The sequence below is a fragment of the Phaeoacremonium minimum genome (assembly GCF_000392275.1).
Source record: "Phaeoacremonium minimum UCRPA7 unplaced genomic scaffold PA7_03_scaffold_592, whole genome shotgun sequence".
NCBI lineage: Eukaryota > Fungi > Ascomycota > Sordariomycetes > Togniniales > Togniniaceae > Phaeoacremonium > Phaeoacremonium minimum.
The window spans coordinates 102632-129748 of record NW_006921494.1 but is presented as its reverse complement, the minus strand read 5'-3'; the positions used below and the strand labels follow the sequence as shown (position 1 = coordinate 129748).

At 53.4% G+C, this 27117-nt stretch overlaps 8 protein-coding genes across 8 annotated transcripts; 4 read left to right on the top strand and 4 right to left on the bottom strand.

The window, feature by feature from the left end:
• Positions 1-665: 665 nt before the first annotated feature.
• Positions 666-2156, bottom strand: UCRPA7_8358 (putative nucleosome assembly protein; the record flags this gene model as incomplete). Its single annotated transcript, XM_007920872.1, has 5 exons — positions 666-716; positions 769-1091; positions 1140-1862; positions 1945-2024; positions 2110-2156. The coding sequence occupies 5 exons, from the start codon at positions 2154-2156 to the stop codon at positions 666-668; spliced, it is 1224 nt and encodes a 407-aa protein (XP_007919063.1).
• Positions 2157-4631: 2475 nt separating this feature from the next.
• UCRPA7_8357 (putative p-type atpase protein) lies at positions 4632-10386 on the top strand (the record flags this gene model as incomplete). The annotated part of the gene is made up of 9 exons (XM_007920871.1): positions 4632-7733; positions 7784-7829; positions 7880-8030; positions 8082-8230; positions 8282-8485; positions 9158-9530; positions 9582-9786; positions 9841-10095; positions 10192-10386. The coding sequence occupies 9 exons, from the start codon at positions 4632-4634 to the stop codon at positions 10384-10386; spliced, it is 4680 nt and encodes a 1559-aa protein (XP_007919062.1).
• Positions 10387-11396: 1010 nt separating this feature from the next.
• UCRPA7_8356 (putative cmgc cdk protein kinase protein) lies at positions 11397-12258 on the top strand (the record flags this gene model as incomplete). The annotated part of the gene is made up of 3 exons (XM_007920870.1): positions 11397-11627; positions 11698-11800; positions 11858-12258. 3 exons carry the CDS (start codon positions 11397-11399, stop codon positions 12256-12258), a joined length of 735 nt encoding a protein of 244 aa, XP_007919061.1.
• A 1354-nt stretch (positions 12259-13612) lies between these two features.
• UCRPA7_8355 (hypothetical protein) lies at positions 13613-14249 on the bottom strand (the record flags this gene model as incomplete). Its single annotated transcript, XM_007920869.1, has 3 exons — positions 13613-13897; positions 13949-13963; positions 14019-14249. The coding sequence occupies 3 exons, from the start codon at positions 14247-14249 to the stop codon at positions 13613-13615; spliced, it is 531 nt and encodes a 176-aa protein (XP_007919060.1).
• Positions 14250-15206: 957 nt separating this feature from the next.
• On the top strand, positions 15207-16573 carry UCRPA7_8354 (putative carbohydrate-binding module family 48 protein; the record flags this gene model as incomplete). Its single annotated transcript, XM_007920868.1, has 3 exons — positions 15207-15847; positions 15909-16479; positions 16535-16573. 3 exons carry the CDS (start codon positions 15207-15209, stop codon positions 16571-16573), a joined length of 1251 nt encoding a protein of 416 aa, XP_007919059.1.
• Positions 16574-16817: 244 nt separating this feature from the next.
• UCRPA7_8353 (putative glycoprotein endopeptidase kae-1 protein) lies at positions 16818-17891 on the bottom strand (the record flags this gene model as incomplete). Its single annotated transcript, XM_007920867.1, has 1 exon — positions 16818-17891. The coding sequence occupies one exon, from the start codon at positions 17889-17891 to the stop codon at positions 16818-16820; it is 1074 nt and encodes a 357-aa protein (XP_007919058.1).
• A 1853-nt stretch (positions 17892-19744) lies between these two features.
• UCRPA7_8352 (hypothetical protein) lies at positions 19745-21008 on the bottom strand (the record flags this gene model as incomplete). Its single annotated transcript, XM_007920866.1, has 3 exons — positions 19745-19752; positions 19800-20751; positions 20862-21008. The coding sequence occupies 3 exons, from the start codon at positions 21006-21008 to the stop codon at positions 19745-19747; spliced, it is 1107 nt and encodes a 368-aa protein (XP_007919057.1).
• Positions 21009-22039: 1031 nt separating this feature from the next.
• On the top strand, positions 22040-22871 carry UCRPA7_8351 (putative calcineurin subunit b protein; the record flags this gene model as incomplete). The annotated part of the gene is made up of 4 exons (XM_007920865.1): positions 22040-22120; positions 22198-22271; positions 22357-22669; positions 22845-22871. 4 exons carry the CDS (start codon positions 22040-22042, stop codon positions 22869-22871), a joined length of 495 nt encoding a protein of 164 aa, XP_007919056.1.
• Positions 22872-27117: the final 4246 nt, after the last annotated feature.

The following is a 27117-nucleotide window of genomic DNA, read 5'->3' as shown; positions in this document are numbered from 1 at the left end:
GAAACCAGATTCAACAAAATGACATGAGTAGGTAAGCAACACGTATTGGTCTGCACATCTCACTCATCTTCCGACAGCAACTTAAGCAGTCGCCACGAGGAGCGGGAAATAGTTTATACGTGATGCATGGCAAAGGAAGCCGTTAGTGGTTGTAGATCAGGGGAGGAATCATTGCAAGGCTTCACCGTCACGTCACAAGTGTGCTCAGAATGTCTGTAAGAAAAGTTGCATATGCAGAGAGTAGGTAATTGACAGCAGAACACTCAGCCTTTCTGTCTGCTGTATCTCCGGCAACCTTCCATCATGCAGGGGGCACTTGCCCACCTCGACTCGGCAGGCTCTCGAAGAGGAATAACCAGTCAATGGCACCAATCCGAGGAGGCCACCAGAGTCCTCGCCAGAACGTACATGTCTGTCCATCGAGTCTTCCAAGTGCAAAAACCACGCGCATTGAAAAGCAGTGTGACTCCTAGGCGCGACCCTCGACCCCTTTTTGCGAATTATGGTCTATAGGCAAATCCATGCTAGCCATGGCCCCGCAAACCGAACACTGCAAACGAAGCAGCAATTTATTACCATGAGATGTGTCCATGTAGAGAACAGAGGGGAATGATTCGAATCCCTGGCCAGAGAATGTCTCAGAAGGGACTGTGCGAGCGCGTAATCTAGCTCTGCTTGCACTCGGCAGCCTCCTGTTTCGGCTTGGAGGCATCGTCCTGATACATATTAGTAAAAAAAGCCAGTAGATGTTTGACAGACAAAACTTACATCATCCTCCTCAGACTCCTCGTCATCGTCCCGGTCCTCGCTGAGGTCATCATCCTCGTCGTCATCCTCGTCGAAGTCCTCCTCCAGATCATCCTCGTCTATCTCCTCAAAGGCCAGAGCCTCACCGGTGAACCAATCGATCGCACGGGGAATGAGCTTCTCCTTGATGTCCTCGCCGAGCTGGTAGTCTAGCTCGAGACGCTCCTCAATGTCAGAGGCGGCATCATCCTCGTCGTCCTCAGTCGGGGCGGTGGGGGGAGAGAAGAAGTTGAAGAATGACTCGGTCGGGACCGTCTTCTTGACGATACGCGTCTGCTTAGTGTCTAGTGTTGTTAGTGGCAAGTTTGACCGAGAGGCAGGCACCGGCTTACTCTTGTTGCGCTGCTTCTTCTGCTCAATTCGGACAGTCAGATCGTGACCGGACTTCCAGTCGATCTTGTCGCCCTCAGCGTGGTCGTAGATGAAGTCGCCACCGTAGCCGCTCTCATTCTGATAGAAGTAAGTCTTGGTGATGGTCTTGTTGGTGAAGAACTCGTTCTCAGAGAACTCGAAGATCAATCGGAAACCAGGCTTGTCAAGGTACTCCATGCGAATGTCGGTGAGGTGCTTCAAGGCACCCTCATCACGGTCGGTGATCATCTCAGCGAGGGAGATCTGGTTCTTCATCGCGGAGAGCCAGAACTCGGGGATACCAGAGACGGGCTCGGTGGACTCGGCAGGCTTCTCCTCCTTCGTGGCGGCAGCCTCCTCAGCCTCCTCGTCCTCCTCATCATCCTCCTCGCCGGCCTGGATCTCGGCCTCGGATGGCTCGGTCGCGCCGTTCACAATCTCCTTGCGCTTCTCATACAGAGGCGTGAACTTGGCGAAGTACTTCTTCTCGAGCTGGAGGACCTCCTCCTGGAACTCGGCCTCGAGCTTGGAGTGCTCCTTCTGGATGCCCTTCAGGCCAGAGACACGCTTCTTGACTTGGGTGGGAAGAGACTCGATGTAGCCGGATGAGCGGCCGACCAGGGTGCCAAGTCGGCCCTGGATCATCTGGACGAGCTTGGGGTTCTGGGCGAAGATGGATGCGGCGGCGGCACGGTCCAGGTCCTCTGTGGCAAGGATTGCAGGTCAGCGATTCTGAAGGCATACTGAGCCGAAAGAAAGCGGGGGAATCAACGCAAACACACGAACCTTCCTTGATGCTAGCAACGCCGGGCTGCTGGGCGTGCGACGAGATGGGAGCATTGGAGGCAGGAGTGTTCTGAGGGGTGCTGTTGGGTGAGGATCAGAGGTCAGTACAGCACGCGGCATGGCTTATCAAATGGCGTTGAGGAAACGGTGAGAGTGGGCACTCACGGAGCGGTGGGGAGGTCTGCCCGCTTGTTTCTGATGGGTTCGGCCATGGCGATGGTGATGCGATCTGCGATCTCTCTCTCGCAGGGGACTTGTGGGAAAACGAAGAAGTGTTCACGGAAAGAGTTTTGGGGGAGACGAAGTCGGTGAGAGGAAGAAAGGGAGGCGGTCGAAGGGAAGGGAAGGGAAGATCGGGAAGGCGAAGATTGGGAAGAAGCTTGTGGGAGGCGGAGAAGAATGGTTGGTTCCCTAAGTATTTCCCTGGAAACAGCGATGCAAATTTTGGAGAAAAAGACGTGTGAGAAAGTGGGGTGTGTCAGTGGTTGAGAGGCAAATGGGTTTTTTTGGCGGGCACGCACGCACGCACGCACGCGCTGGCGGCGCTTTTGCTGGGTTTTGTTGGTGAGCTGGCTGGCCGGCCGCTGAGAGACAGTCACTCACTCACTCACTCACTCACTCACTCGAACGCACCCTCGGCCACTATGACAGGGGGGATAACAGTCCTCTAACGTTACCAGATACCTACCTACCTACCTATATCTCGTGGTGGTCAGCCCGCGGGGGGATTCAGTGCCCAAAGATTTTTCTTATTGGCTTGGCCCGTGTCTAGCCTTCCCAAAGCACACCTGGACACCGCCCACAGGGGTGACTCCGGGCTCCTTATGGGCCAATATTGAACGTTAAGCTCTGCACTCTGCACCTATCTGGACACCCTAAGGGAGCCTAAAGGAACCATTTAAATCACTACACGATCCCTCCCCCCACCTACACCTGGCCGGCAGTCTCCCTCACAACCGTGGACAGCAACATTCAACATTCACTCCATCTCATCCAGCTATTCAGGAATGCATCATTTCCCATACAGTTCTGATATTTGTATATTCACCGTCCATGATACACTACTGCCTGGCTTTCCTCAACTCTGCAACTCACCTACCTCCCTTGCCTATGGTCTTGAGGAATCTGCTGGGTCTGCCCCGCATTCTGAATCTAGATCGCCGCCCTACGCTCGCTCCCTGATAAGATAGATACCGTCCCTACTGTACATGTACCTGGCTAGCACTACCTTAGAACTCTCAAACCCTTAGATCCAATAGAAGGGGGTGGTGGCCTTGCATCCACTCAGGACTGCCACGACTCAAGACTGGCCCAGATGCCTGAGCTGTCCAGGTATTTACCAAGATATAAGTGCCATGCTTCTTTTGGTTTAACTGTGTGAGCCTAAACAAGCTGCGTGAAGCATTGCCGTTGTTTTAAACCCGGGCAGTGCTCACTCTACTCCTCTGCCAGGGTAATCAATGTTAGTTCGCCAAGGGTTATTACCACCTCCTCAACAAGGCATAATTACCTTTGTAGAAGGTAATAGACCCATAGTAATAAATAGAATATTCGAGAGTTTGATGAATATTATGACTTTGACTCTCAGCATCGAGTCTCTTCACCTTTCAAGAATTAACGTTTATTACCCTGGCGGAGGAGGAGTTTGATACAATGGCGATGGAGGTAAGCCAAGCAGTATCATGGCAGAGACAAGGACGACCCTCAACTGTGGCAACTGATCTGATTAGCAATAAATTTCCTTCGGCTCCAGCAAGTTATGATAAGAATATAGCATTGGCCTATCTATACACTATTCTCCTCTTTCGTCACAATAAGGAATTCCACCGTATGTGCGACTCATTGAAAGTGAGAGGCAAATGACAAACAAGGATAACAGCCTGCCTACTAGCAAAAGTACATCAACGCTGACAAGTTTTCCTTGTCTATTACCAGCGTATTCTACCACTGACTACAATGATCGATTACTAGATTCACAAGTATCAATATGTTCCAGTTAGAAGCTGGGACTATTTTGCTGTCCAGCACCTCAAGAGGTTGAAGAATCGTCGTGTTGCTATATGAGCACCGCAATTGGTAGACCCCCCTCTTGGCAAAGCTTGTCCTTCCGCCACAGAACGCGTTCAAGCCACAGGCGGCGGTGCAGCACAAACCGCCAATGACGTCGCATTTTGATAGCTTCCACACGGTACGTACCTAGGTAGATCTTCACGAGAACCCATGGATAATGTTCCTGCGCAATAATTGCAAAGACGACGCATTTGCTGAGCCGCAAGACCCCTTTTTCTCCCACTCTACAACTTGAGCGGCCGAAAATGTATCATTCGCTACAGTAGGAGGGAATATTCACCATTGCCTCCCCGCGATCCAGCTGTCGCAGCCATGGCGCACAACATGGACGAGGTGGACGAAGGAGGGTCTCGCCCGCCTGGAGGGTTGTACCGTCTCGACTCCAACCAGAGCAGTACAAGTATCTTTGAGGATGTCGAGATGGCCCATGACGAGGTATGCATCCCCTACCGTAGACATTATTCCGGGCATGTTTCTGAATTGTTACAAAGCTATATTCTGGCCCAATGGCCGAAAGTCTCCCCACCAGTATATCCGCCTTCAACCATCGTCGAATGCGATCCGACTCGACTGCGAGCTTTGCCTATTATCCAGATGAGCCGGATCAGTCGCCATTCATGGAAGATGAGCGGGGGGACGACGATGACCTAGACAATATCCCATTTGGGGAGGACGTGGAAGATGAGGAAGACTCTACGGACCTGGAGCGAGGAGCGCCAGATAACGACTATGTTCTTCACCGCAGGGCCTCGACGCAGTCCCGTGGTTCCGTTCATTCAAGGCTTCTACGCCGAGACAGCACTATGACGGAGGGCAGCGCATACGGTGCCGGCCGGTTCAGTCAGAAGATTCATATGGTCAATGAAGACCTCACAATTGTAATTGCCGGCTTTCGTACCAGCGCAGCCGGTTTCGCTGCCTACTTGTTTATCTGCGTTGCTACATTTGGTCTCGGATGGCTGCTATTTCGGTGGCTGCCCCGTTGGCAGGTTAGATTATGCGGCAAACCGAGCACGCTCCAGAAATGTCAGTGGGTTGTTATCGAGAACCAGTGGAACGAAATGGCGATCCTCGATGTGGACAGCAAGCCATACGGGAGACCAATCTCGACGGTTTTTGGAGCTTCTGGCAAGATGTCGAGATACATTCTCGAGGACGACGATCCGCTTATAAACGATCTTCGCACACTTAACTACCGTTATGTCCGCTTCTACTTCCACCCTCTGAAGGACAAATTCCAGCTCTGCAATGGATGGAAAGATCCGCTGTGGACAGACGTGCGATCCATCAGGGAGGGCATCGATAGTGAAGAAAAGAGCCACCGAGATCTTGTGTTTGGGTCCAACCTTATCGACATTGAGCAAAAATCCGTGTTCCGCCTCCTGGTAGACGAAGTCTTCCACCCATTCTATGTGTTCCAGATTGCAAGTTTGGTGCTATGGTCGATGGATGAATACTATTACTATGCTATTGCCATCTTCCTGATGTCTTTTGGCAGTATCACTACTACCTTGATCGAAACGCGAGCAACCATGAAGCGACTTCGGGAGATATCGCGGTTCGAGTGCGATGTCCGTGTCCTTCGTAATGGTTTCTGGCGCTACATCGCATCGGGAGACCTAGTCCCCGGAGATGTCTATGAGGTCAGCGATCCGGGCCTCACACAATTCCCAAGTGATAGTTTACTACTCGGCGGAGATTGTATCGTCAACGAGAGTATGCTTACGGGCGAATCTGTTCCCGTGTCAAAGACACCTGCCACGGACGAGTCATTAAGAACCATGGACTTGTCCGCATCAAACGTCCTTCCGGAGGTGGCTCGCCATTTTCTATTCTGTGGCACCAAAATCATTCGTGCCCGTCGACCACAAGATGATAGGGATGATGAGGCTGTTGCCCTTGCCATGGTTGTGAGAACAGGCTTCAATACTACGAAAGGCGCTCTTGTCAGGTCCATGCTCTTTCCAAAACCTTCCGGCTTCAAATTCTATCGAGACTCCTTCAGATACATCTCTGTCATGGCCTGCATTGCTCTGCTTGGCTTTACAGCATCTTTTATCAATTTCATTCGTCTAGGCCTTGAATGGCACCTGATCGTCATTCGAGCTCTTGATCTTATAACCATTGTCGTCCCCCCTGCTCTGCCGGCAACGCTCACAATTGGCACCAACTTTGCCCTAAGTCGGCTTAAGACTAAACAGATCTTCTGCATCAGCCCGCAGAGAGTCAACGTTGGTGGCAAGCTAGATATCATGTGTTTCGACAAGACCGGGACTTTAACCGAGGATGGGCTTGACATCCTTGGAGTCAGAGTTGTCGATAGGGTGGCAAATAGGTTCGGTGATATACTCACAGACCCGACGTCCATGGTTCGCCGACAAGCGGAGACAGCTAACGGTCATGCCGGGTTTGATACTCAAAGAGCGGCACTTTGTACTATGGCTACGTGTCACTCGTTACGCTCTGTTGATGGAGAGCTGGTGGGCGACCCACTTGATCTGAAGATGTTCGAGTTTACGGAATGGTCTTTCGAGGAGGGGAAACAAGGCAACGCGGAACACGACGATGAGGACCAAGGGAGCTTGTCCCCGTCTATTGCGAGACCATCATCCACGATGAAGGATCTGCTCGAGACCGACACGAATGGAACTCAAATCATCCCATTCGAACTCGGTATTTTGAAATCCTTCGAATTCGTATCCCAGCTTCGCAGGGCTAGTGTTATTGTAAGAACATTTGGCCAGCAGAGCGGAGATATCTATGTGAAAGGGGCGCCGGAAGTCATGCGTGAGATTTGCCGACCTGAGAGTTTCCCGCCGGACTACGATGAACTTCTCTCGCATTACACACACAAGGGTTACAGAGTGATTGGATGTGCTGCTAGGCACATCAAGAAGCTCAGCTGGGTAAAGGCTCAGAAGATGAAGCGTCCTGATGTCGAATCTGACCTCGACTTCGTCGGATTCATTATCTTCGAGAACAAGCTGAAGCCAAGCACAGCCGGCGTCCTAGACGAATTACTGCAATCCAATATCGGTGCTGTCATGGTGACTGGAGACAACATTTTGACAGCTATCAGTGTTGCTCGAGAATGCAACTTGATCAACAAGACGGCGCACTGTTTCGTCCCGCGTTTTGTCGAAGGGAACCTCAGAGATCCCGAGGCTAAGCTTCAGTGGGAGAGTATCGACAATAACATATATCATCTCGATGAACAAACTCTCTTGCCACTTGCTCCGCCAGCTGAAGGCGATGCTTCGCTTCCCTTCGACATCGCAAACTTGCGGAACTACTCAATTGCCGTCAGCGGCGAGGTATTCCGTTGGGTGGTTGATTTTGCTCCGCCAGAGCTTCTGCGTAGGATGCTCGTCACTGGCAAGATCTACGCCCGCATGTCTCCAGATGAAAAGCATGAGCTTGTTGAGAAATTGCAGAGCATCGACTATTGCTGTGGCTTCTGCGGCGATGGAGCTAATGACTGCGGTGCGCTCAAGGCAGCTGATGTTGGCATCTCCCTGTCGGAGGCAGAAGCTTCTGTCGCAGCACCTTTTACATCTCGGGTGTTTGATATTACTTGCGTTCCTGAAGTCATCAGGGAGGGCCGGGCTGCTCTCGTTACTAGCTTTAGTTGCTTCAAGTATATGAGTCTATACTCAGCTATCCAGTTCACCTCGGTCACTTTTCTCTACGCATCGGCCTCGAATCTTGGAGACTTCCAGGTAAGTTTTGGTCAAATACTTGGGGGCTGCAGTAGCTAACTTGATATAAGTTTCTGTTTATTGATCTGGCTCTGATTTTGCCTATTGCTATATTCAGTAAGTTTCCCAAGATTCTTGTCTCATGACAATTCTAATCATCTTTGCAGTGAGTTGGGCAGGACCGTTCCCTGAGTTAAGTCGCAAGAGACCCACTGCAGATCTCGTTTCTCGCAAGGTCTTGACACCTCTCCTCGGTCAGATATGCATTTGCATAATTGTCCAAACTGCGGCTTTCCTTGTTGTGAGGGAGCAGCCTTGGTAAGCAATTTGATACAGGTCATTACAATATGATAATTAATGGATATCCAGGTTTATTCCCCCACACGTCGATCCAGAGAAGTCAAACGTTGAGAACTCGGAGAACACGGCACTCTTCTTGACATCTTGCTTTGAGTATATCCTTGCAGGTGTCGTCCTCAATGCTGGACCGCCATTCCGACAAGGAGTCTGGCAGAATTGTAGGTTTACCCACAGCACACGGTCCTTGCATCCCGCTAACATGGACATAGGGCCATTCGTCTCTACGATTGCAGTTACGCTACTAATTACAATATATATGGTCCTCGGACCAGCGCATTGGCTCAAGAAGCTCATGCAGCTGACGAATATCAGCAGGCACTTCAGTCTCTACGTCCTCGTGCTCGGAGTTGTTTATATTATCCTCGCCTGGGCGGGCGAACACATCGTCTTCCAGAGAGTAGCCAGATTTATCGGTCATACTAAGCAAAAGCTCAATAGAGGATCTAAGAAACGGAAAGAATACAAAGTGATACAGGAAGGGATGCGCTTATAGAAAACGAGGGAGGGGACAGTTGAATAGTCGGCTGTGTTGTTATATTTTGAGAGCGACAATTGGTCGTTTGTATACAACATCAAGGACTAAATGCACAAATTCTACATATGAAGTCTAAACTACGCAGAAATACCTGCTTCAATGACTCCCGCACAGCATCCTAAGTGAAAGATCTAGCTGATACGAGTGCTCGATGTTTGCACTTGTGCCTCGATCTCCACTGAGACTTTCACACCGCAAAATCGGCGGTACATGCGGTAGCTGCAAGTCGAGGGTGTCATAGATTGTACCCCACGCGCTTAGACTCCGGCGTCCGCTTTGAAACAGTGCCGGCATGATGCACGCATCAGTGCAATGGAGACTGGAGACATGCCTTTCGCTGTGTCAGTTAGTTAAAGTTGCCAATTGATCTCTTGAGTGGTTTCAATTGACACTTGAGTAGCTTTCTGTGAATTGAAAGTGTCCTGTACTTGACTCATAGTAATAAGGTTTAACTCCTCACTTACACGCCGCGATGAATTACGGTAATTACATATTGATACTTACACACACGTGGCCATGAAAGAAATGAAATGCTAAACCCTACTCACAGACTCGCTGCTGGACTCAATCCTCGACGGGGGCTATCTGCCCCATGCCGTGATCCGGATAGGCATCCGCCGGCAGCTGAGGGAGCGCATCGAGGAGATCAAGAGTGTCTCTCTGGCGGCGGCGTACGAGCGCAAGATGGCGTTCATCGAGAAGTTGCGCACCCGGCCCATTGCCGTTGAGACCGCCGCCGCCAACTCGCAGCACTACGAGGTCGGCACCGGCGTGCTGCAGGCGATGCTGGGCCCGCGGATGAAGTACTCGTCGTGCCTGTACCCCAAGGGTGGCGAGACGCTGGCCCAGGCGGAGGTTGCCATGCTGCAGACGTACATTGAGAAGGCGGAGCTGAAGGATGGGATGAGTATCCTCGACCTTGGGTGAGTCTGAATGGATATGCTGTCTGAGATGTCTCTAACATTATGGTCCAGTTGTGGCTGGGGTTCTGGTGGTCTGTACTTTGCAGAGATGCTGCCCAATTCGAGAGTTGTTGCATTCTCGAACTCAAAGACTCAAAAGGAGTACATTGATTCGAAAGCAAAGGAGAAAGGGTTGTCCAATTTGACTGTAATTACGGGTAATGTGGCTGACTATGAGTTTGAGCCTGAGAGCTTTGACAGAGCTGTCTCTATCGAGGTAGGCTTGGCTGGCATTGAAACAGCGCTTTTGTCAATTACTGACTTGATATAGATGTTTGAGCACATGAAGAATTATGAGCTTCTCATGGCGAAGGTCTCACGAGCCCTGAAGCCGGGCGGCAAGCTGTTCGTCCACATCTTCACACACAAGACCACTCCGTACGACTATGAGGAGGGTTGGATGACAACACACTTCTTCACCGGCGGGACAATGAACTCGGCGGATCTGCTGCTCTACTTCCAGCGAGACCTGAAGCTCCAGAGACAGTGGTGGGTATCGGGAACTCACTACTCCAAGACATGTGAGGTAAGTGCAGCCACTCTCCTATCCCTATTGAGCCTTCTGTATCCGCGTATACCTGCTCTCATGTATGGCATTTCTCTTGCTGACATCTTCTGGTAGCACTGGTTGGTGAACATGTCCAAGAACAAGAAGCAGATTTGGCCACATCTGGAGACAACCTATGGCACGGAAAATGCATCAATGTGGTTCAATCGTTGGGAGATCTTCTATATGGCGTGCTCTGAATTGTTCGCCTATGAAGGTGGTGATACATGGGGCGTTGCCCACTATCTCTTCGAGAAGCCTGGCGCATGAGTGAATAATCACTGCCTCCAAAATATCTCGTCTTTCATATCCTTTATGTTCCCTTGATCAATCGTGTCGGGATCCCGGCAATCATAGATAGCCCTTCCACGTAAATAACTCGCAATGCATTGGAGCCAACTCCCGTATCATATGTACAATCCGTTATTTTCCCAACAGACGGTTGGTCTAGTGATCCCAGGGGTGCTTCAAGCCGAACAGTACCGGTCCTGTAGCGTCAATTAGTATCATCCGGGAGATGAGGCGTTGCCGTCGAGGTTAATTACCGTCTTTCTTCGCGCGGTACATCAACTGTCGAATGGGTTAACTACAGTCCATACATGCAGCGAAGACCAATGATGAACTTACGAAGAACCACATGCTTGCTCCCAGTGCGGTAGCAGCGAACCGGTAGGGAAGAGGGACATGAGGCCTGTAGTTGGCCGGGAAGCCCTTCGGGGGTTGCGGGGCCATTGTAGGTGTATTCGTGCGCGAGGCGGAAAGGATGGTCGCGATTGTTGTAGGCAGAGGCGCTGAAATAGACTCCAAGCAGAGTCTGCCGAACAATTGACTGTCGCAACGGTTGAGAGCACAGCTTCTGTTCGAGTGTAGTGAGCCGTTGAAGCGAGTGGGAATAAACCAAAGCTCGGATCAGGAGATGCCTCAATTGTAAGGAACAAACGTGCGGGCCCACTTAGAAAGAGTGCCGAATAGGCCCGTGCACGGCACGTCCGATCGCCAAAAGAACAATGATATCCTGCAGCCGCGATTGTTAGGGGTCTTTATTGGTGACGATCTCGAAATTCCACCAACAGAGCAACCTCCCTCTCTCCTTCGCATCGACTTCATACCGACCCCTTACCCATCCCCTTCGACTGCATCTGGAGACAACTTATGCCCAGGAATGACGTGGTTGCTCCTTGAGCGAGCTATTTACCGATCTGGATGATTGCCTCTCTGCTTCCTTGCGCTCGATCTCGTCGCAACCAGCCGCACAGTCGACGACGACTGCCTGAGCCAAGATGAGCGCCACCTCGACGAGAGAGGCTGGTGCTGCCTCCTCACCTCGCACCTTCGCAGCCCAACACCAGCGCCCTAGGAATAGCTATGTGGGCTGCTCCAGGATTAGCGACTATGAGCTCATGGGCAAGCTGGGCGAGGGTACCTTTGGCGAGGTGCACCGGGCACAGTCAAAGAAGACAGGTGCCATGGTGGCCTTGAAGAAGATTATCATGCATAATGAAAAGGACGGGGTAGGTACAGCCAGGGCAACGGAGCCGACTCATCATGGTGGCCCTCATTTATGACTGACGCATCCTGTAGTTTCCCATCACGGCCCTCCGAGAAATCAAGCTTCTCAAACTACTATCGCACCCGAATGTCTTGCGACTGGAGGACATGGCAGTAGAACATCCCCCCAGAAGCAGTGGGTTCAAGTTTTATCCCCGCCGTCAAGGTGGTTCACTGACGCCGCATGTGTTAGCCGACAAGCGCAAACGACCCATCATGTACATGGCCACACCGTACATGGACCATGATCTTTCCGGCCTGCTTGACAATCCTAGCGTCAAGTTCACTATACCACAGATAAAGTGCTACATGTTGCAACTCCTCGAGGGCCTCAGATACCTACATGAGAACCACATCCTCCACCGAGATATGAAGGCTGCGAACTTGCTCATCAGCAACAAAGGTATTCTCCAGATTGCCGACTTCGGTCTCGCGAGACATTACGAAGGACCGACCCCCAAGTCAGGCTTCGGAGGTGGAGAGGGCCGTCGAGATTACACAAGCTTAGTCGTTACAAGATGGTACCGGCCGCCTGAGCTCCTGATGCACCTGAAGAAATATACAACTGCAATCGATCTATGGGGCGTTGGGTAGGACATCGCTCATACTTCTTTTCAGAGTTTCAACCGTGGCTAACACATATTAGATGTGTTTTTGGAGAGATGCTCGTTGGCAAACCCATCTTGTCAGGCGAGAGTGACGCGCACCAGTTGGACATCATCTTTGACCTAGTTGGTACACCTACAGAGGAGACCATGCCGGGCTGGAAGTCACTTCCAGGTGCAGAGGCTCTAAATCCGCGGCCCAGGCCAGGGAGTCTCTCCAATAGGTTTAGAGAGTAGGGAAACCAAACACTAAGTCACTTGAAGGCATACTAATTTGGCGGAAATAGGTTTGGACCTGGTGCAATTTCGTTGCTGAAAGAGCTTCTAAAGCTCGACTGGAGAACAAGGATCAATGCAATCGACGCGTTGCAACATCCGTACTTCAAGACCCCGCCACTGGCTGCCCAGCCAGGTGACATACCTACCTTTGAAGAGAGTCATGAGTATGACAGACGGAAGTTCCATGATCGGAAAGCAGCACTACCACCGGCACCTAAAGGCGGCACGGTTGGACGAGGACCTTTGGATGGTGCTGGAGGTCCAAACTCTGGCTTCAACACCGGCGACGGCTTTGGAGGACGGAATGGCGTCAATGGCCGCTATCATCCTCCTGCCCATCATGGACCCCCTCCGCATCGAAATGGTCCGCCTGGTGGGGAGGATCGGAGACAGCCGGCATGGCATCGAGAGCGTGGCCTCCCACCACGACCGCCTCCCCCAGCAGATAACTACAACATCAACGGCTGGGATGGCGGGAATGACACGCACGACCGGTACCGTGACCGCGACCGTGCTCCGCGGAGCAGACCGCCACCGGCTGTTGGGCCGAATCGAGCGGACATACTTGACACATATATTCCGGCCTACGAGAGAGATCGTCCGCCGCGCGACGACCGTCGGCGACACGAGGACTGGGACGAGAGGTGGCATGATCGAGATCGCGGCGGTGCTCGCATGGACTACGACGGCCGCGGCCGTTCTAGCAGAACGCGGAGTCGGAGCCGGTCGCCCATGCGCGATAGGGATCATCACAGAGACAGAGATCGAGACATGTACAGGAGATGAAACTGCATGGAAGAATGTGCGCACAGCTGAAAATTGGTCACCGATACCCCCTGAGTGAGATTTTCGGAACAGGGTAGCGGCGTTCAGAGACTTTTGTAAGGACGGTAAATGAAACATAGGAGGCGCTGGGGGCCAGATCTGCCCCAGGGTCGGACAGGCGTCAATAGGCAGGCTTTGCTTTGAGGAGTCTGGAATATCATCATCATCATAAAGCCGAGGAGAACTCGGTGCCTTCTTGTATGTAATTGTTCGTGGGGTGTGAGAATCATCAAGCAGTATTACTCTGAGTCATCGTCCTCCTCCAATATCGTCTGTGCCGTCAATCCCGGGGCTCTTCTCTTGCGCTTCATATTTGGGTGCGCAGCCTTGTCCAGCCACTGCCAGTCCGAGTCCTGTGAGCTTGCGTCGTCCAGGAGCTTCATGCTCAGCCGTGCTTCAAGCCTCCTGGGGTACCTCATGCTCTCATCCTGTCCCTGGTCCATGCTGAACAGTGATACAAACGTGGTCGATGTGAGCTGGAGCATGAGCCCGGCCACGATGCCCACGAAGGCGGCGCTTCCAAACTGGGGACGTGTTAGTTCTCACAAGACCCTATGATGCCTTGCTTGACTTACGTATATATACAGAGGCTTTGATGAGAGTTAGCAGCTTGATCCCAAGCTCTTGATGCATGAGACTACTCACCTTAAGATTCGGTACAAGAGACATGAAGTAGAAGACCGGGGCAAAGAGAAACTGCAGGGTATATATGACGGGCGCAAAGACGACCAGGAACGCTCCATAGAGGATGGAGATGGGCCATATGACGATACGGAGCGCATAGATTGTGATGGTCGAGAGAACTGCAAATGTCGTGGTAAAAGTGGTGGCGATTGCTGAAGAGACGGGATATACCCAGGACAAGTCCATGTCCATGTTGTGAGACCCGCTTGTGCTGTCACCAGCCAAGCTGTGATGAGGTTCTATGTAACTCTTTAGGGGGTTCACATAGCTCGAACCTATTGTTGAAGGTCGCAAATGATCGACCAAATTCTATTCTAGATCTTGCAACCTGTTTCCGGCTTGGTGGTTAGGCGGTGTCGCGTTGTGATGCTAGTGGGCAGACAAGGAGGCGCCCGTCGTTCTCTTGTTGACGTCGTCCGACGGGTGCTATACCTAAGGTAAGTATACTGCATGACTACCGGGCCAAGCAATTAAACGGGGGCGTCCAGTTAGGCAGCTCCGATAGGTAGATATGTAATAATCCGGGGAGTGGGGCGGATCCTTATCGAGCAGTCGAGACTGGACCGACTGGGATACGAGCAGCGAACCTGGAAGCCCCATAACGATAGCGGGACCTCAGTTCATCCACCGTCTGTGCTGCTGCCAGTTGCATCTGAACTCTCTCCCGCCCCTCCTCTCCACCTCCATCCAACGTCGTCGTCGTCGTCTCTCACGCTCTCATTCTCGCTCGTTTTCCTCACCGCGCTCGCCTTTCCACCTACCTTACGAGTGGCTGTTCCGGGGGTGTGTGAGTGAGTGCCACATAGCATACCTACCCAGCATAGCGTCACCCTCTATGCAATGCCAGGTGGCTCTCCCTGCAACCTGACTCTCCACCGGTAGCTTTGTGCGTCCTCTAGTCCAGTTGACGCCCGAAATGCACTAGATTCCGTCCCAACAGCGGCTCTCCTCTCCCCTTTGCCCGGCTCAACCCACCGACACAAGCGCCCCTTGACCCCCCTACCTATCTCTACACCTCACCACTACCTCTACCCCTACCCACGACGCACAATGGGGAACAACCCCTCCACTCCCAAGTCCGGGAGTGCCACTCCCTCCAGCGCCCATGACTCTCCACGACAGCATCAGAAGAGGGACACGAGACACCCGATGCCCGTCCAGAACCACAGGGTCGCTGCGCCCCCCGAGCCCTCACTGGCCCAGGCACAGGGCTCGACCGTCATCAACCGCTCCAAGGGCTCCCAGTCTCGCCCCGTCTCCGCCTTCAATGCCTCCTCTCCCTCCTCCAGCTCCACCAACTCGGCCCTTCCCTCCAGGCCCGCCGACACCTCCAAGAAGAACGACCCGAACCCGGAGCCCAGCAAGCCGGTCGCCGTCCCGAAAGCACAACCGGCCCCGGAGCCGTCATCGCCGTCGTCACCCTTCAGCGACCCCAACGACCCCATCGCCATGCCGCTGGGTAGCGTTCAAGACATGTCGTACCTCACGCGACCCCCAAGGTTGCCGCTGCCGATCGAGGAGGAGGAGCATACTCCAGGTTCCCCCATCATTGCTCCCGCGGACATTGGGGAGCCGGTGGACTCGGTCGACAATCTAGATGCGGAGGGTCTGCCTCGACGGTCATCTGCTCTTAGCACCACGACGGTGGACGAAGAAGACGCCGAGGAGCTACGTGTAGATAAGACAAGGCCAACCGTGCCGACTCGCCTAGAGTGGCTACGCGGCGGCGAGAAAGTCTATGTCACCGGTACTATATTCCAATGGAACCGCAAGCAGAGGCTTCACCCAGTGTATGGACACGACTCCCTCCATTATACTTCAAGATAAATTTTCTGACATTTGTTTCTACAGTGAGGGGCGTCCCGGCGTCTTCGCCACGACGATCAACATTCTTCCGGGAACTCATCACATCAGGTTCCTCGTGGACAACAATATGCAAACATCACCAGATCTTCCCACAACTGTAGATTTCGGCAACAATCTCGTCAATTATATTGAAGTCAGTCCTGACGATGTACCGCCCGTGCCAGCGGAGGCGTCCGCGGCAGCATCTGCACAGGATGAAAAGGCTCTAGCTGAGCGATCTGCCTCTCAAGCGAGCTCCAGCTCGAAACCGCCCAGGGAGCGGCCGGTGGTGCCCGCAGAGCGCTACAGCTATGACATTCCCAGGTATCTGGTCGACTTTGATCAGCCAGAGGACACGCCCCTCTATCAGTCTGCGGTCGCGGCCATCGAGAAGCTGCCAACTCCCCCCAGCCTGCCTGGATTCCTCGGAAAGCCCATCCTGAACGCTGCGGTCCTCATCAAGGACGACAACAGCGTCCTCAACATGCCAAACCACACTGTCTTGAACCATTTAGCGACGAGTAGCATAAAGAACAATGTCCTCGCGGTCTCAGCAACAACGAGATATAAGAGCAAGGTATGATGCCCTCAACCCTTCTTTTAGCTGCTTTTGATTTCTAACTCCCTTCCAGTATGTCACAACAATCATATACAAGCCCACAGATGGGTAATCATGGGATCCAAATCCCCAACCCTCATTGAAGGTAGATAGGTCTGTATGGAGTTCCTGGACACGGGATTGAGCAAGGCTGCACAAAGCCTGGAGACGGACGATCTGGTATGGAGGCACAGACCGAGGGTGGTCTATAAAAATCGGCGGCGGATTTTGTCCTTTGAAACTATAATGTCGGTTTAGGTGTTCGTACGGTCCCGTAAGTAGGCAGGATTCGGTTAGATTGACGGGAGAGTTCAATTTTAATCCCTCCACGCAACGTACACGTCGTCCGTCCTGAACCGCTGCGTGCACGTGCTGTCCTCCAGCGGAGTCTGGAAGCCCGTCTCGTACGCCAGCAGCCCCGCGTGCGCGATCATGATGCCATTGTCGATGCAAAAGCGCTCGTCGGTCGCGTAGACGCTGCCGCCCCTCTCACGGGCCATCTCGCCCATCATGAACTGCAGGCGCTCGTTGCTGCCGACGCCGCCGACGATGAGCACCTGCGTGGCGCCGACGTGCGCCATGGCGCGCTCCGTGATCTCGACCAGCATCGCGTACACCGTCTCCTGCAGGCTGTAGCACAGGTCCTCGGGCGTGATGGGCTCGCCCTCGGGCGTGGTGCCGCCCGCGCGCATCACCGCCGCGAGGTCGTCCGCGCGCGCCAGGATGCCGCTGAACGAGCAGTCCATGCCCTTGACGGCGTACGGCAGGTCGAGCAGGACGCCGCGGGCCGCGGTGGGCGCGCGCTTGGCCAGCTGCTCGATGTTGTAGCCGGGCGCCGGGTCGTTGCTGATGGCCAGGGTGCGCGCGAAGCGGTCGAGGCAGTTGCCGACGGCGATGTCGAGCGTCTCGCCGAAGATGCGGTAGCGCTTCTCCGCGTACGCAATCACCTGCGTGTTGCCGCCGCTGACGTACAGCACGACGGGGTTGTCGGCGCCGGTGATGGTCCGCCCCATCTCGATGTGGCCCACGCAGTGGTTGACGCCCACGAGCGGCTTGCCCCAGAGCAGCGACAGCGTGCGCGCCGCGATGGCGACGGCCGTCAGCGGCGCCCCCATCCCGGGCCCCTTGGTGTAGCAGATGCAGTCGATCTCGCCGACGGCCACGCCTGCTTCTGTCAGTGCCCGCTTGGCTACCCGCACGAAGAAGCTCCGGTGGTGGTGTGCTGTGTCCTTGGGCAGAAAGCCGGTGCCCGGTGGTGAGTTGAACGTATCTCGGATATTGGAGAGAACGACCGCCTCGCCCCCCTCAACGGGGTGCTCTATCACGCCTATACCAAGCTTGTTCGCTGAGCCCTCGAGTCCGAGGGCGATACGCCGCCTCCTCTTCTCCATGTTGGGCTGTAGAGACGAATATGTATCTCAGGGAAAGGAGGATAATATATGTAGGTAAGATATGAGCTGAAACAACTTCCTCTTCACACCTGGTGGTTGACGATACTGTCCAAGCGTTTATAGAAGTCCTGGCCTCTCAGCAAGTGTGATCTTCGTAAAAGCAAGCGCAAAGATTTGTCGTGCTTGAGCAGCGTAAAAATGCCTGGTCCCAGAGTCACATCTCGATGGTGGGGTGAAGTGCCTGAAATGGAGGGGTAAAAAGGCGATAAAATGTAGTTAGCGAGGCAGCAATTCGGTCAATGACACGGCATGGATCTTTGCTGAGCACCCACCAGGCCCCCCATAGTCGCAAGTGCAGCGGACAACGGGGCAGCTAAAGTTAAGCGACAAGGAACCATGGACACACTCCAGGGCAATCCGCCCCACAACACCGATCCGTCACCTTTCCTGCGACTAATACTCTGCCGCCCTCACCTATTTTCTTTCTTGCCTGGACTCACAACCCGTCAACTCCCTATTCTCAAGCCCCAAGAAGTTGTCCTGGAGGCTTCCTACCTGGCATACGACTCTATACTCTTTCCTTCGCAAGGTACATCACATTGTCACTTCTTGCTCTGAGCTGCGATAGCTCCGCATGACCCGAGTCCGGAGCTCTGCTGAAGTGGCTGGGCTCAGACGACAATACACACCGCAGAATATCCTCTCGGCACTACACAGGCACGAGTCGTGTGCTTTTCCTGGTGGTCGAATTTATTTCAAAATGCCTCTTGTCAGGCCGTTCTGGCTTTACCCCATTTTCTTTCCTATGCTAGCAGCATGTCTGACTAGAGGGAGGTCGAGGTGGTAAGATCCCGAGATGACGTTTCGGGCGCTGGCTGAAGCATTTCTCACAATGCCACAGAATGTTTCATACCTCATCGGGCGATCACCTAAGACAAGCTTTCGAAAATCACAATCTGGGCTTCTCAAGTACACCGAGCGCTTGCGCGCCCTTCCGTCGATTTCTTTGTGTTATTTGAATTCATTTAACTCGATGTCTGCCTATCTTATAGAGTGGCCAGCCTCAGACACAAAGACTGCCACCAATGCCGCCTCTATATACACACGATGCTCGGGCAATTATACTACACACAGCCAACCGAGCTCTAACGCCTACCGGGCCCCGAAACCTTTTACTGGGCCAACGCCAATGCTTGCTCATCGAGGGGATTTGGTTATACAAAACTGAGAATCTTTCCCAGAGGGTGTTCAATACGGGAGGAGAGAAGCTGACCTGCACTCAGGACGCAGCTTGAGGTTGGGGTTGTGTTTGAGGTTGAGGTGCCGGAGTTGGAGTCGCTTGCGCCTGTGCTGGACGTGTCGGAGGCAGAGCAGGTCTCCCAGGATGACCGGCACCATTAATTTGCGACCCACTACCGTTCGCCATCGCCGCCTCCAGCGTTGCTCTACGACGCCGCTCTTCATACTGCGACAACGGTATTGTGGCACGGAACTTGAGCGCTCGAGTATCGAAGGGGTCGACTTCATACACCGGCTGGTCGTCATCGCTATCATCCTGGTCGTACTTCCACCGGTCGGAATACTCCCCATCAGCTTCCCTCGGCGGGCTTGCCAGGCCACGTCTATCAATCCACAACCGATTCAGACGCCCTATCCGACGACGGAACGCGGGCGGGTTTGCCGAAGATACCTCATCCTGTGGCACACCCCTGAATTGGAAGATGGGGGCAGCTGCCGGTTGATCAAGGTCCATCGGAGTGGGCTCCTCCATCGACTCTCCCGATGCGCTAGCCGGTGGAGTCATAAGGTACTGAGTCTTAGCGGGACGGAAGCTTGACTCTATACTTTGACCCTTAACCGGCTGCAGGGGATCTCGAGTGAGATCCACATGGTTCTTATTCCAATTACGATGATTCTGGATCTTCATCTCGATGTCATTACGAAGCTCGTTCTCCTTTTCTGCAAGCTTGTCTGCAAGCAAGGTGAGGTCTGCCTCCACAGGGCGCCCAGTGGGGCCCACAGGGAGACGAAGTTGTGTGCTTGGTGGTCGCTGGGCTGACGGATGCTCGGGAGGAGGCTTCCTCTTTTGTGCCTTCTGGTTGACAAGGTCCTCGTCGTGTTCCTTGATGCCCAGCCGAACCTTGACCTCCTTTAACTTGGCTCGCTGCTCGAAGATCATGCGATCCGCAGTCAACAAGTCTCGTTTCAGAAGCTCTCGCTCATGAGAGAAGATAATGAGCTGCCGACCGTCTTCAAGCTCGCGACGCAACCGCTTGAGCTTGTCGGCACTCTGCACGTCTCTTTGCCTTGTCTTGCGAGTCTGGCGGACTTCACGACGTCTGAAGCAAACATAGGGGTCCATGTCATCAGTCTCCTGATGAGTCTCAAACTTGAGCATAGGATGCAGAGAGCCGCCAGTCTCTTGTCTCCTGGACTTCCAGTACTCATAGATTTCCTTGGCATGAGGCATGACCTTGGCTGTGTCGAGTTGATTCAGACCCGGCACCATCATGTCATAGGGAACTACAGTCTTGTCTACCGAAGCATAGGGGGCTTGGACAGACGCAGTGTCCTCGAAGACATCCATGATCTTCTCGAAATCATCTTCGGAGAGCTGGGATGCTGCTGGCTTCTTTGCGTTATATGACTTTAAGAAGACATCATCCTCTTCTGTCATATCATATGGACATCCTATACACTCCTCCACAGTCTGGGAGGAGCGGATATAGGTGGCAGGTTTGGAGAGTTTGATGGGATAGAGCTCATCGTAATTCAACTCGCTCTCCTGGGGAGGCGGGACGGGAATCTCCTTGTCCGTGCTGGCCCCAGGGCCCTGCAAAACGGCCTGCAAATGGTATTCCTGGACGGTGAAGGTCAGTATTATGGGTTTGAAGAGACTTTTGCAAGGTCACGTGCACGTGCACGTGCCAGGTCCCGTAGGTGGTCGGGGAAACAGGTGAATCTACTCACATTTTCCTCAGCTTGCTCAACTCCTGTCGCGATTTGAGACTCGTTTTGGAGACTCTCGTACTCGCTGGGATCGATCTGATCCTCTCGGAGCACTGAGAGCGCTGTTTTTGGGCTGAGTTTCTTGTACCGCACCTTCCGAGTCGCCATGGCTGCAGGGAGGGGGGGGTGAAAATGGCCAAAAGCCGGCGGAAAAACCGCTGAAAAAACCTTATGTCATCAAAGGGCCCATGCGAAAACGGAAAATGATGTTTTTTCGATGCAAAACCGCCCTCGTTGTCGATATTTTGATGCTCGAATGCTGGCTGCTGGATGAGGTGACGTTGTTTTGATGGGCGCAAATTTTGCGGGATGCGGGCGAAGTGGCTCGCTGTTTGGTGGCTATTGGCTGTAGAGAGCCCAACACTGGAGGGGGGGTGCAAGTGGCCAGACTTTGTCCCTGCCTTACCTGACAAAAGCGTCATAAAATTACACTTTTGGCCTCTAGCTGCAAACAAATAGGGGAAGCAGCACCCAGTAAAACCACCTGCAAATGCACCACAATAAATGATTTCTGTCGGATCATACACTTCTCGGCGTCATAGTAGTTATCTACGCGAGATGCACCTATTGTTATTGGCATCTCTTCAATTCCTATGGTATGAAGGCATGCCAACCAGATGTTTTAGGATAGGTATGTTTGGCTAGATGTATACAGTACTTTAAAGAAGGGCAATGGCCACCGCAAAGCTGGCGTACCTGTACATCCCACGTGATGCACTCTCCCCAATTGGTCAGATGAGGCTGGGCACTATCTGGCTGTCCCCACTTTCTCTCACCGCAGCTGGGCCCAAACCCAAGGCAATACGGTCGGTCCAACTGAATGAAGCATACGCTCAGCCTTACCTACTTACCCCCATATCAACCAGACCCTCCAACTCCCCTCCCCATTGACAGACCGTCTGCAACACAGCCACATAACAATTATCCTTCCTCGGCCCGCCGTCGCAACAACATCGAGGGCCCGCCCGCAGTAGCAGCAGTAGCAGCAGCAGCAGCAGCAATGGGCAACACCACCAGCGCGGTGCTGGACAATATCGTCCAGGGGTCGAACTGCAAGTTGCCCCTCCACAACCCTACCTACCCCGCGAGGCTTTGGCACATCCGTCGAGCAAGCAAGCCTGGGCCGAAATAAAGAGACCATGAAGGCTAATATCTTGGGGGGAATAGTTGACCGGGATGAAGTCGATCGTCTGCGGAAGAGGTTCATGAAGCTCGACAAGGTACCTCCTGCTGCTGCCTGGATATCAGCGAGAGAAAGGGGGGCTACAGAACAGCGGGCTGACTGAAGCTTCCGTAGGATAACTCGGGCACCATCGAACGGGAAGAGTTCCTCAGTCTACCGCAGATCTCATCAAATCCGCTAGCAACAAGGTATGAGCATTCGAGCTCTGGTGGGAAGATGTGGCCAAGAGAATAACCAAGCTGACACTGTCTCTTTTTTTCCCCCGCAAAACAGAATGATAGCCATCTTCGACGAGGACGGCGGCGGCGACGTCGACTTCCAGGAGTTTGTGTCCGGGCTGAGCGCCTTCTCGAGCAAGGGCAACAAGGAGCAGAAGCTGCGGTTCGCGTTCAAGGTGTACGACATTGACCGGGACGGCTACATCAGCAACGGCGAGCTGTTCATCGTGCTCAAGATGATGGTGGGCAGCAACCTCAAGGACCAGCAGCTGCAGCAGATTGTCGACAAGACCATCATGGAGGCGGACCTGGACAAGGACGGCAAGATCAGCTTTGAGGAGTTCACCAAGATGGTCGAGAACACGGACGTGAGCATGAGTATGACCTTGGGTGAGTTTGCTCTGCTTCCCCTCCCCCCCTCCCTCTCTTCCTTCTCCTTTTGCGTCTGCACTTTAGGTAGACCAGCGGCCTCCCTTGGCATGGCGTCTACTGGACACATGATTACTGCTCTGTGAGAGTTTGTATGACTGATTGTGATTACAGATCAATTCTGAGAACGTTACACATTAGATACCACGATACATGTATGAAAGGTTATGAAAAAGGAATTATTATGACTACGTCAAAATGGAACACAGATACCACATCTACAAAATTGTCCGTCGTCAGCGAGTGACCACGCCCCGTCGACAAGGCAGCCAGTGCACACCGAGATACAGGCAGCAGGCGAGGGCAAACGTGCAGCGGAGAAGAAGACATCCGTTGGGCGCACGCCACACGACGTTGCAAAGAAACAGCCCAGGGTCCGCCGATCTCCCTGATCTTGCAGGACCGATCTGTCTCTTGAGATCGAGCGAGACAGACGGCGTGATGTCCCACCGCTATTACCTTGCCAGCAGGTGCACGCAGATGAAGCTCGCCGCCATGCATGTAGATCACTGCTAAAGATGGGGCGGCCCGAGGTCTGGGCGACAGCAGCAAGTGGCATGCGTCCAGCCCATGCATCTCCAGGTGACACCGCCGCAAATGAGGCTCTAGACTAGTTCGTATACCTCGCGATCCACCGTGTCACGGCGCACGAGCGGATACTGTCTTGGGCCTCTGTCAAGGTGAGAGCATGCATGCACGTATGTATGTATGGTAGCAGTAATCTCCCCGGGCGGGATAGAACTTCACCTTGGGGTGACGCACGCCCGAGACGTGTTGCGGGCCCCACGTACTGCCATTGTCCGTTGTAGGGCCCTCCCACGTAGCAGGGCTCTCCGTGTCCTCAGGGGGCCCAGACATGTCCGGACAATCTGCGTATGCAAAAGTCCGTAGACTTTCGGCCCAGCCACCACTCGGCTACACTATTGAATCCGCGCTTTTTGCTGTCCCAAAAAGAAGAACTTGCAGGGTAAGAATTGCCTTACATACCTACCTACCTACCTTAGTGCAGCGAGGCCGCCATAGTAGGCTTGCCTGTTCCGTGCCGGGAGCTGCTCCGCGGGAGGGGCGGCTGCAAGTCGCAGTGCTTCTTTCCTTTTTTTTTTTTTTTTCTCTTTCGCCTCCTGGGATTATCTCCCGTGTCAGCCGTGTCTGGACATTTGCGGGTGTTTCTCTTCATCTGTACTATACTGTGCGTTAGTGTGTTGTCAGTGGGCTTGTGGCGTGTAAGTCATGGGATGGGGTCGCGGGTAGCTGCATATTGAGGCGTTCCAGCCGCAACAGACCAGAGACCAACGACCCGGGTACCTTAACCAAAAGCGGGAAGTGCATATCCCGTCCAGGTTTCGACGGCACGCGTTGTTGGCAGGTCGAGGGGGGGCGAAAAGAGAGAAAGAGATACGAGGAAAGCTGCATTTTGCGCGCGTGGGGGAAGGGATGGAAGAGGGTGTGTGGTCTGCGCGTGTGCCTATGTGTGTGGTGGGAGGAGGAGGAGGATAGAGGACGTGAGGTTCGCCTCTCGCCGCCTTGCGGCTCAGCGAGTGAGGCTGTCAGATTGCCGCGAGCGCGCTCGTACACGGGAATCGAGATCCAGAAGAGCTGCAAGATCCGATCCCCCGACTAGTCGTCAGTCCCTCATTGGCCCTGTCACGGAGCCTTGGGCAAATGGAAAGGCTGGTGGTATTGTATGAATCTGTCGACGTGCATATCCGCGAGAGGCTCATTCGTCTCCGCCTCTGTGGGTGTGCTTGTGACGACTCCTTGCATCAGAGGACGTTGACTTGTCCGTCTGCCCATCTTGTGTAACTGAGGCGTGCTGTGCGCTCTGCCAATGCTAGGCGAGGCGTTTGTTGTTGCGTTGGATGGATGTGGCTGCAGCCCGTCTGAGGTCTCAGATTAGCCCGCCCGGAGGTGACAGCCACATCTGTCTTTCGCAGTAACCAAGGTGAGTAAGGTGAGGTTGCGCAGAGATCGACCAAATTTGGAGACGCGTTCTTCTTGGCTGGGGTGTGGTAGGTCGTCGTGGTCGAATATGACATGTCACAAACATGACTGAGATATGTGTGACTGGGATCATAGCTCTTGTCACGATGGAGCCCTGCCGACTACTGCGTAACCAGAGCCAGGGAGCCAGGGGCGGTGGGGTAGCTCGGTGGGTAGAGCAAGGTTTACTATCCAAATGGCCTGCCGCTTGGACAAGGCCCCAATTCTGCGTCAACCACGGCCTCGGGAAATGACTGAGATCATCCCTCGGGGATTTGTACGATTGGGATTGTGATCAGTCAAAAAAAAATCAAATCCTACCTGGGGTGGGGGACTAGGGTTCGGTTTCGCCCAGGGCGTTTACCCCCGAGATTTGGACTAACCGGCCCAAGAGCTTGCCGTCACCAAGGGCCCCATTTGCTATTTGGGATTTCAATCATCAAACAATGTCTCCCAGCCCGAGATCCCCGGCCGCAAGACACCTAGGGGTAATGAGACATTGCCGTTAGTCGCTACCGCAGTGTCATTGCTTCCTGTATCTGTCCCCAAATTGGGTTGTTTTTCGTTAGTTTCCCATGTGTGGTTTGTTGATTTGTTTAACCCTATCACGATCCATGGATTGATATGAGAACGAGAAACAGGTATTTTAGCCTGGGAATAATTACCTAGTCCCAAGCATGAGGTCAGTCCTGTATGCCCAGCCAGACAGACAGGCAATAATAATAGCCTTTCGCACCATCGATCCCAGCAGGTCGGGTAATGCTCCGAGATCGACGACGGCTCCAGCGCCAACCGCCCGCAGGTCTCGCCTTGGGTCGGTCAGCCCCAGCTAAAGCAGAGTCGAGGTAGGCACATACAGTCTGCACTTACCTAGGTATGCAGCCGCCCGCTATGGGCCACTGACTACTGGCCTTGGGCTACCTAAGGCAAGTGTGAGCAGCCTGAAGTCGGCCGAAAGGTTACTTGCTAGCGTCTATGGCGGCTCTTTGTCGTCGTCAGGAATCTAGACCAGTCGATTGGAGGTCACTAAGGATGGTTGGGTTCCAATGTCTGTCTCTCATATCCTATTCTTTCGTCGTATCTGCTTGTTAGTCAGTCATGTGCCCATCAATTGGCGAGGCGCTTCTCTCTGGCGTGTTGTACCGCGCCTCGGGAGATGGGCAAGAGAGGGGCCCTCATGGCTACGCACGTTGGGCTGGGGAGGGAAAAAGCCACCCTCCCAACAATCGGGCCTTCCGCCAGCATCACGCGATGCTGCTTGGGTGTGTCAACCGGTGGTGATTTTGGGAAAGGCTTGCGAGCCTCAATCTGCAGCAGCATCCGACAGGTGTCGCCCTCCCTGTGTGCGTTTGCCGCGCGGCATGCATGTTGAGGTCTCCCTCCGAACCGAGATAGCTATCTCCTGTGGTAGGTATCAGACAAACGAACCGTCAATTAGTCAATCAATCAATCAGTCAATCAGCAAGCTGCTGATGATGCCTTACCTCATAAGGCATGCCGTAGCTTTCCTGTGAACTTCCCCCATTCGACTTCTGCAGCGCTATTTGGCAATATGTCTCAGACAAGCGGTTTCGCTCTCGGACGGCTACTTTGTAGGTACACCTACAACCCATGTCAGGTTCTCTCAAAGTTCAAGGTACATTGGCGGGACCTCAATAATTATGAGCAAAAAGAAAAAGCAATTCAATGGCGGGAAAAAGCACACATATTTGCGCCTGTCTTTTCGCAGCAGCTGTGGCTTGTTGCCGACCACAATCTGAGCATCATTGGCTCGACTGTTTCTTTTCTTTTTGGACGACCCAGCAGAATGGGACACCGGAACCCTGCCCGCGCCAAAAATGGTAGGTGCAAGGTCCTCTGATTTGATGCTCGCCCCCTCCACCCTCACGCCCAGTCATTGCGCAGTGGTCCCTGCAGCCGCCCCAGAATGTCTCATTGTAAGGTCGAGAGGCAGCTCTCGCGAATCTGAGCTGCATGCGGTGCTACGCCGTCGTGTGATTCATTCCTGGCGATCATCGTCATAGCTCCCATCAGCCACTTGGCTAGTCTGGGTGCTTCATTGCTTGGTTTTGTCTGTCTCAACCTCCAATTGCTCGTGCCTGATTGTCGTCTACTATGCAGCCCTGGGCTATCGTGCTGTTTCGGAGCCTGTCACCACTCCAGAAGTGACAGAGAAAAGGATGGTGGGCTGGCAAAGCTGAGTTCCTTCTTCTTACGTACAAGAATAGCATCCGTATCAAATGTAAGGGTGACGTAGGCAAGCATGTGATTGTGATCAGTCAAACCTTACAGACTAGGTCCATTCATCGTTTCCAATGGGAAGTAAAGCCGGACAGCAGTGTTTTTGTTTTGTTTTGTACCGATACAGGTCCCCATTTGGCGGAGGCCTAGTAACCTCGCTCATCTA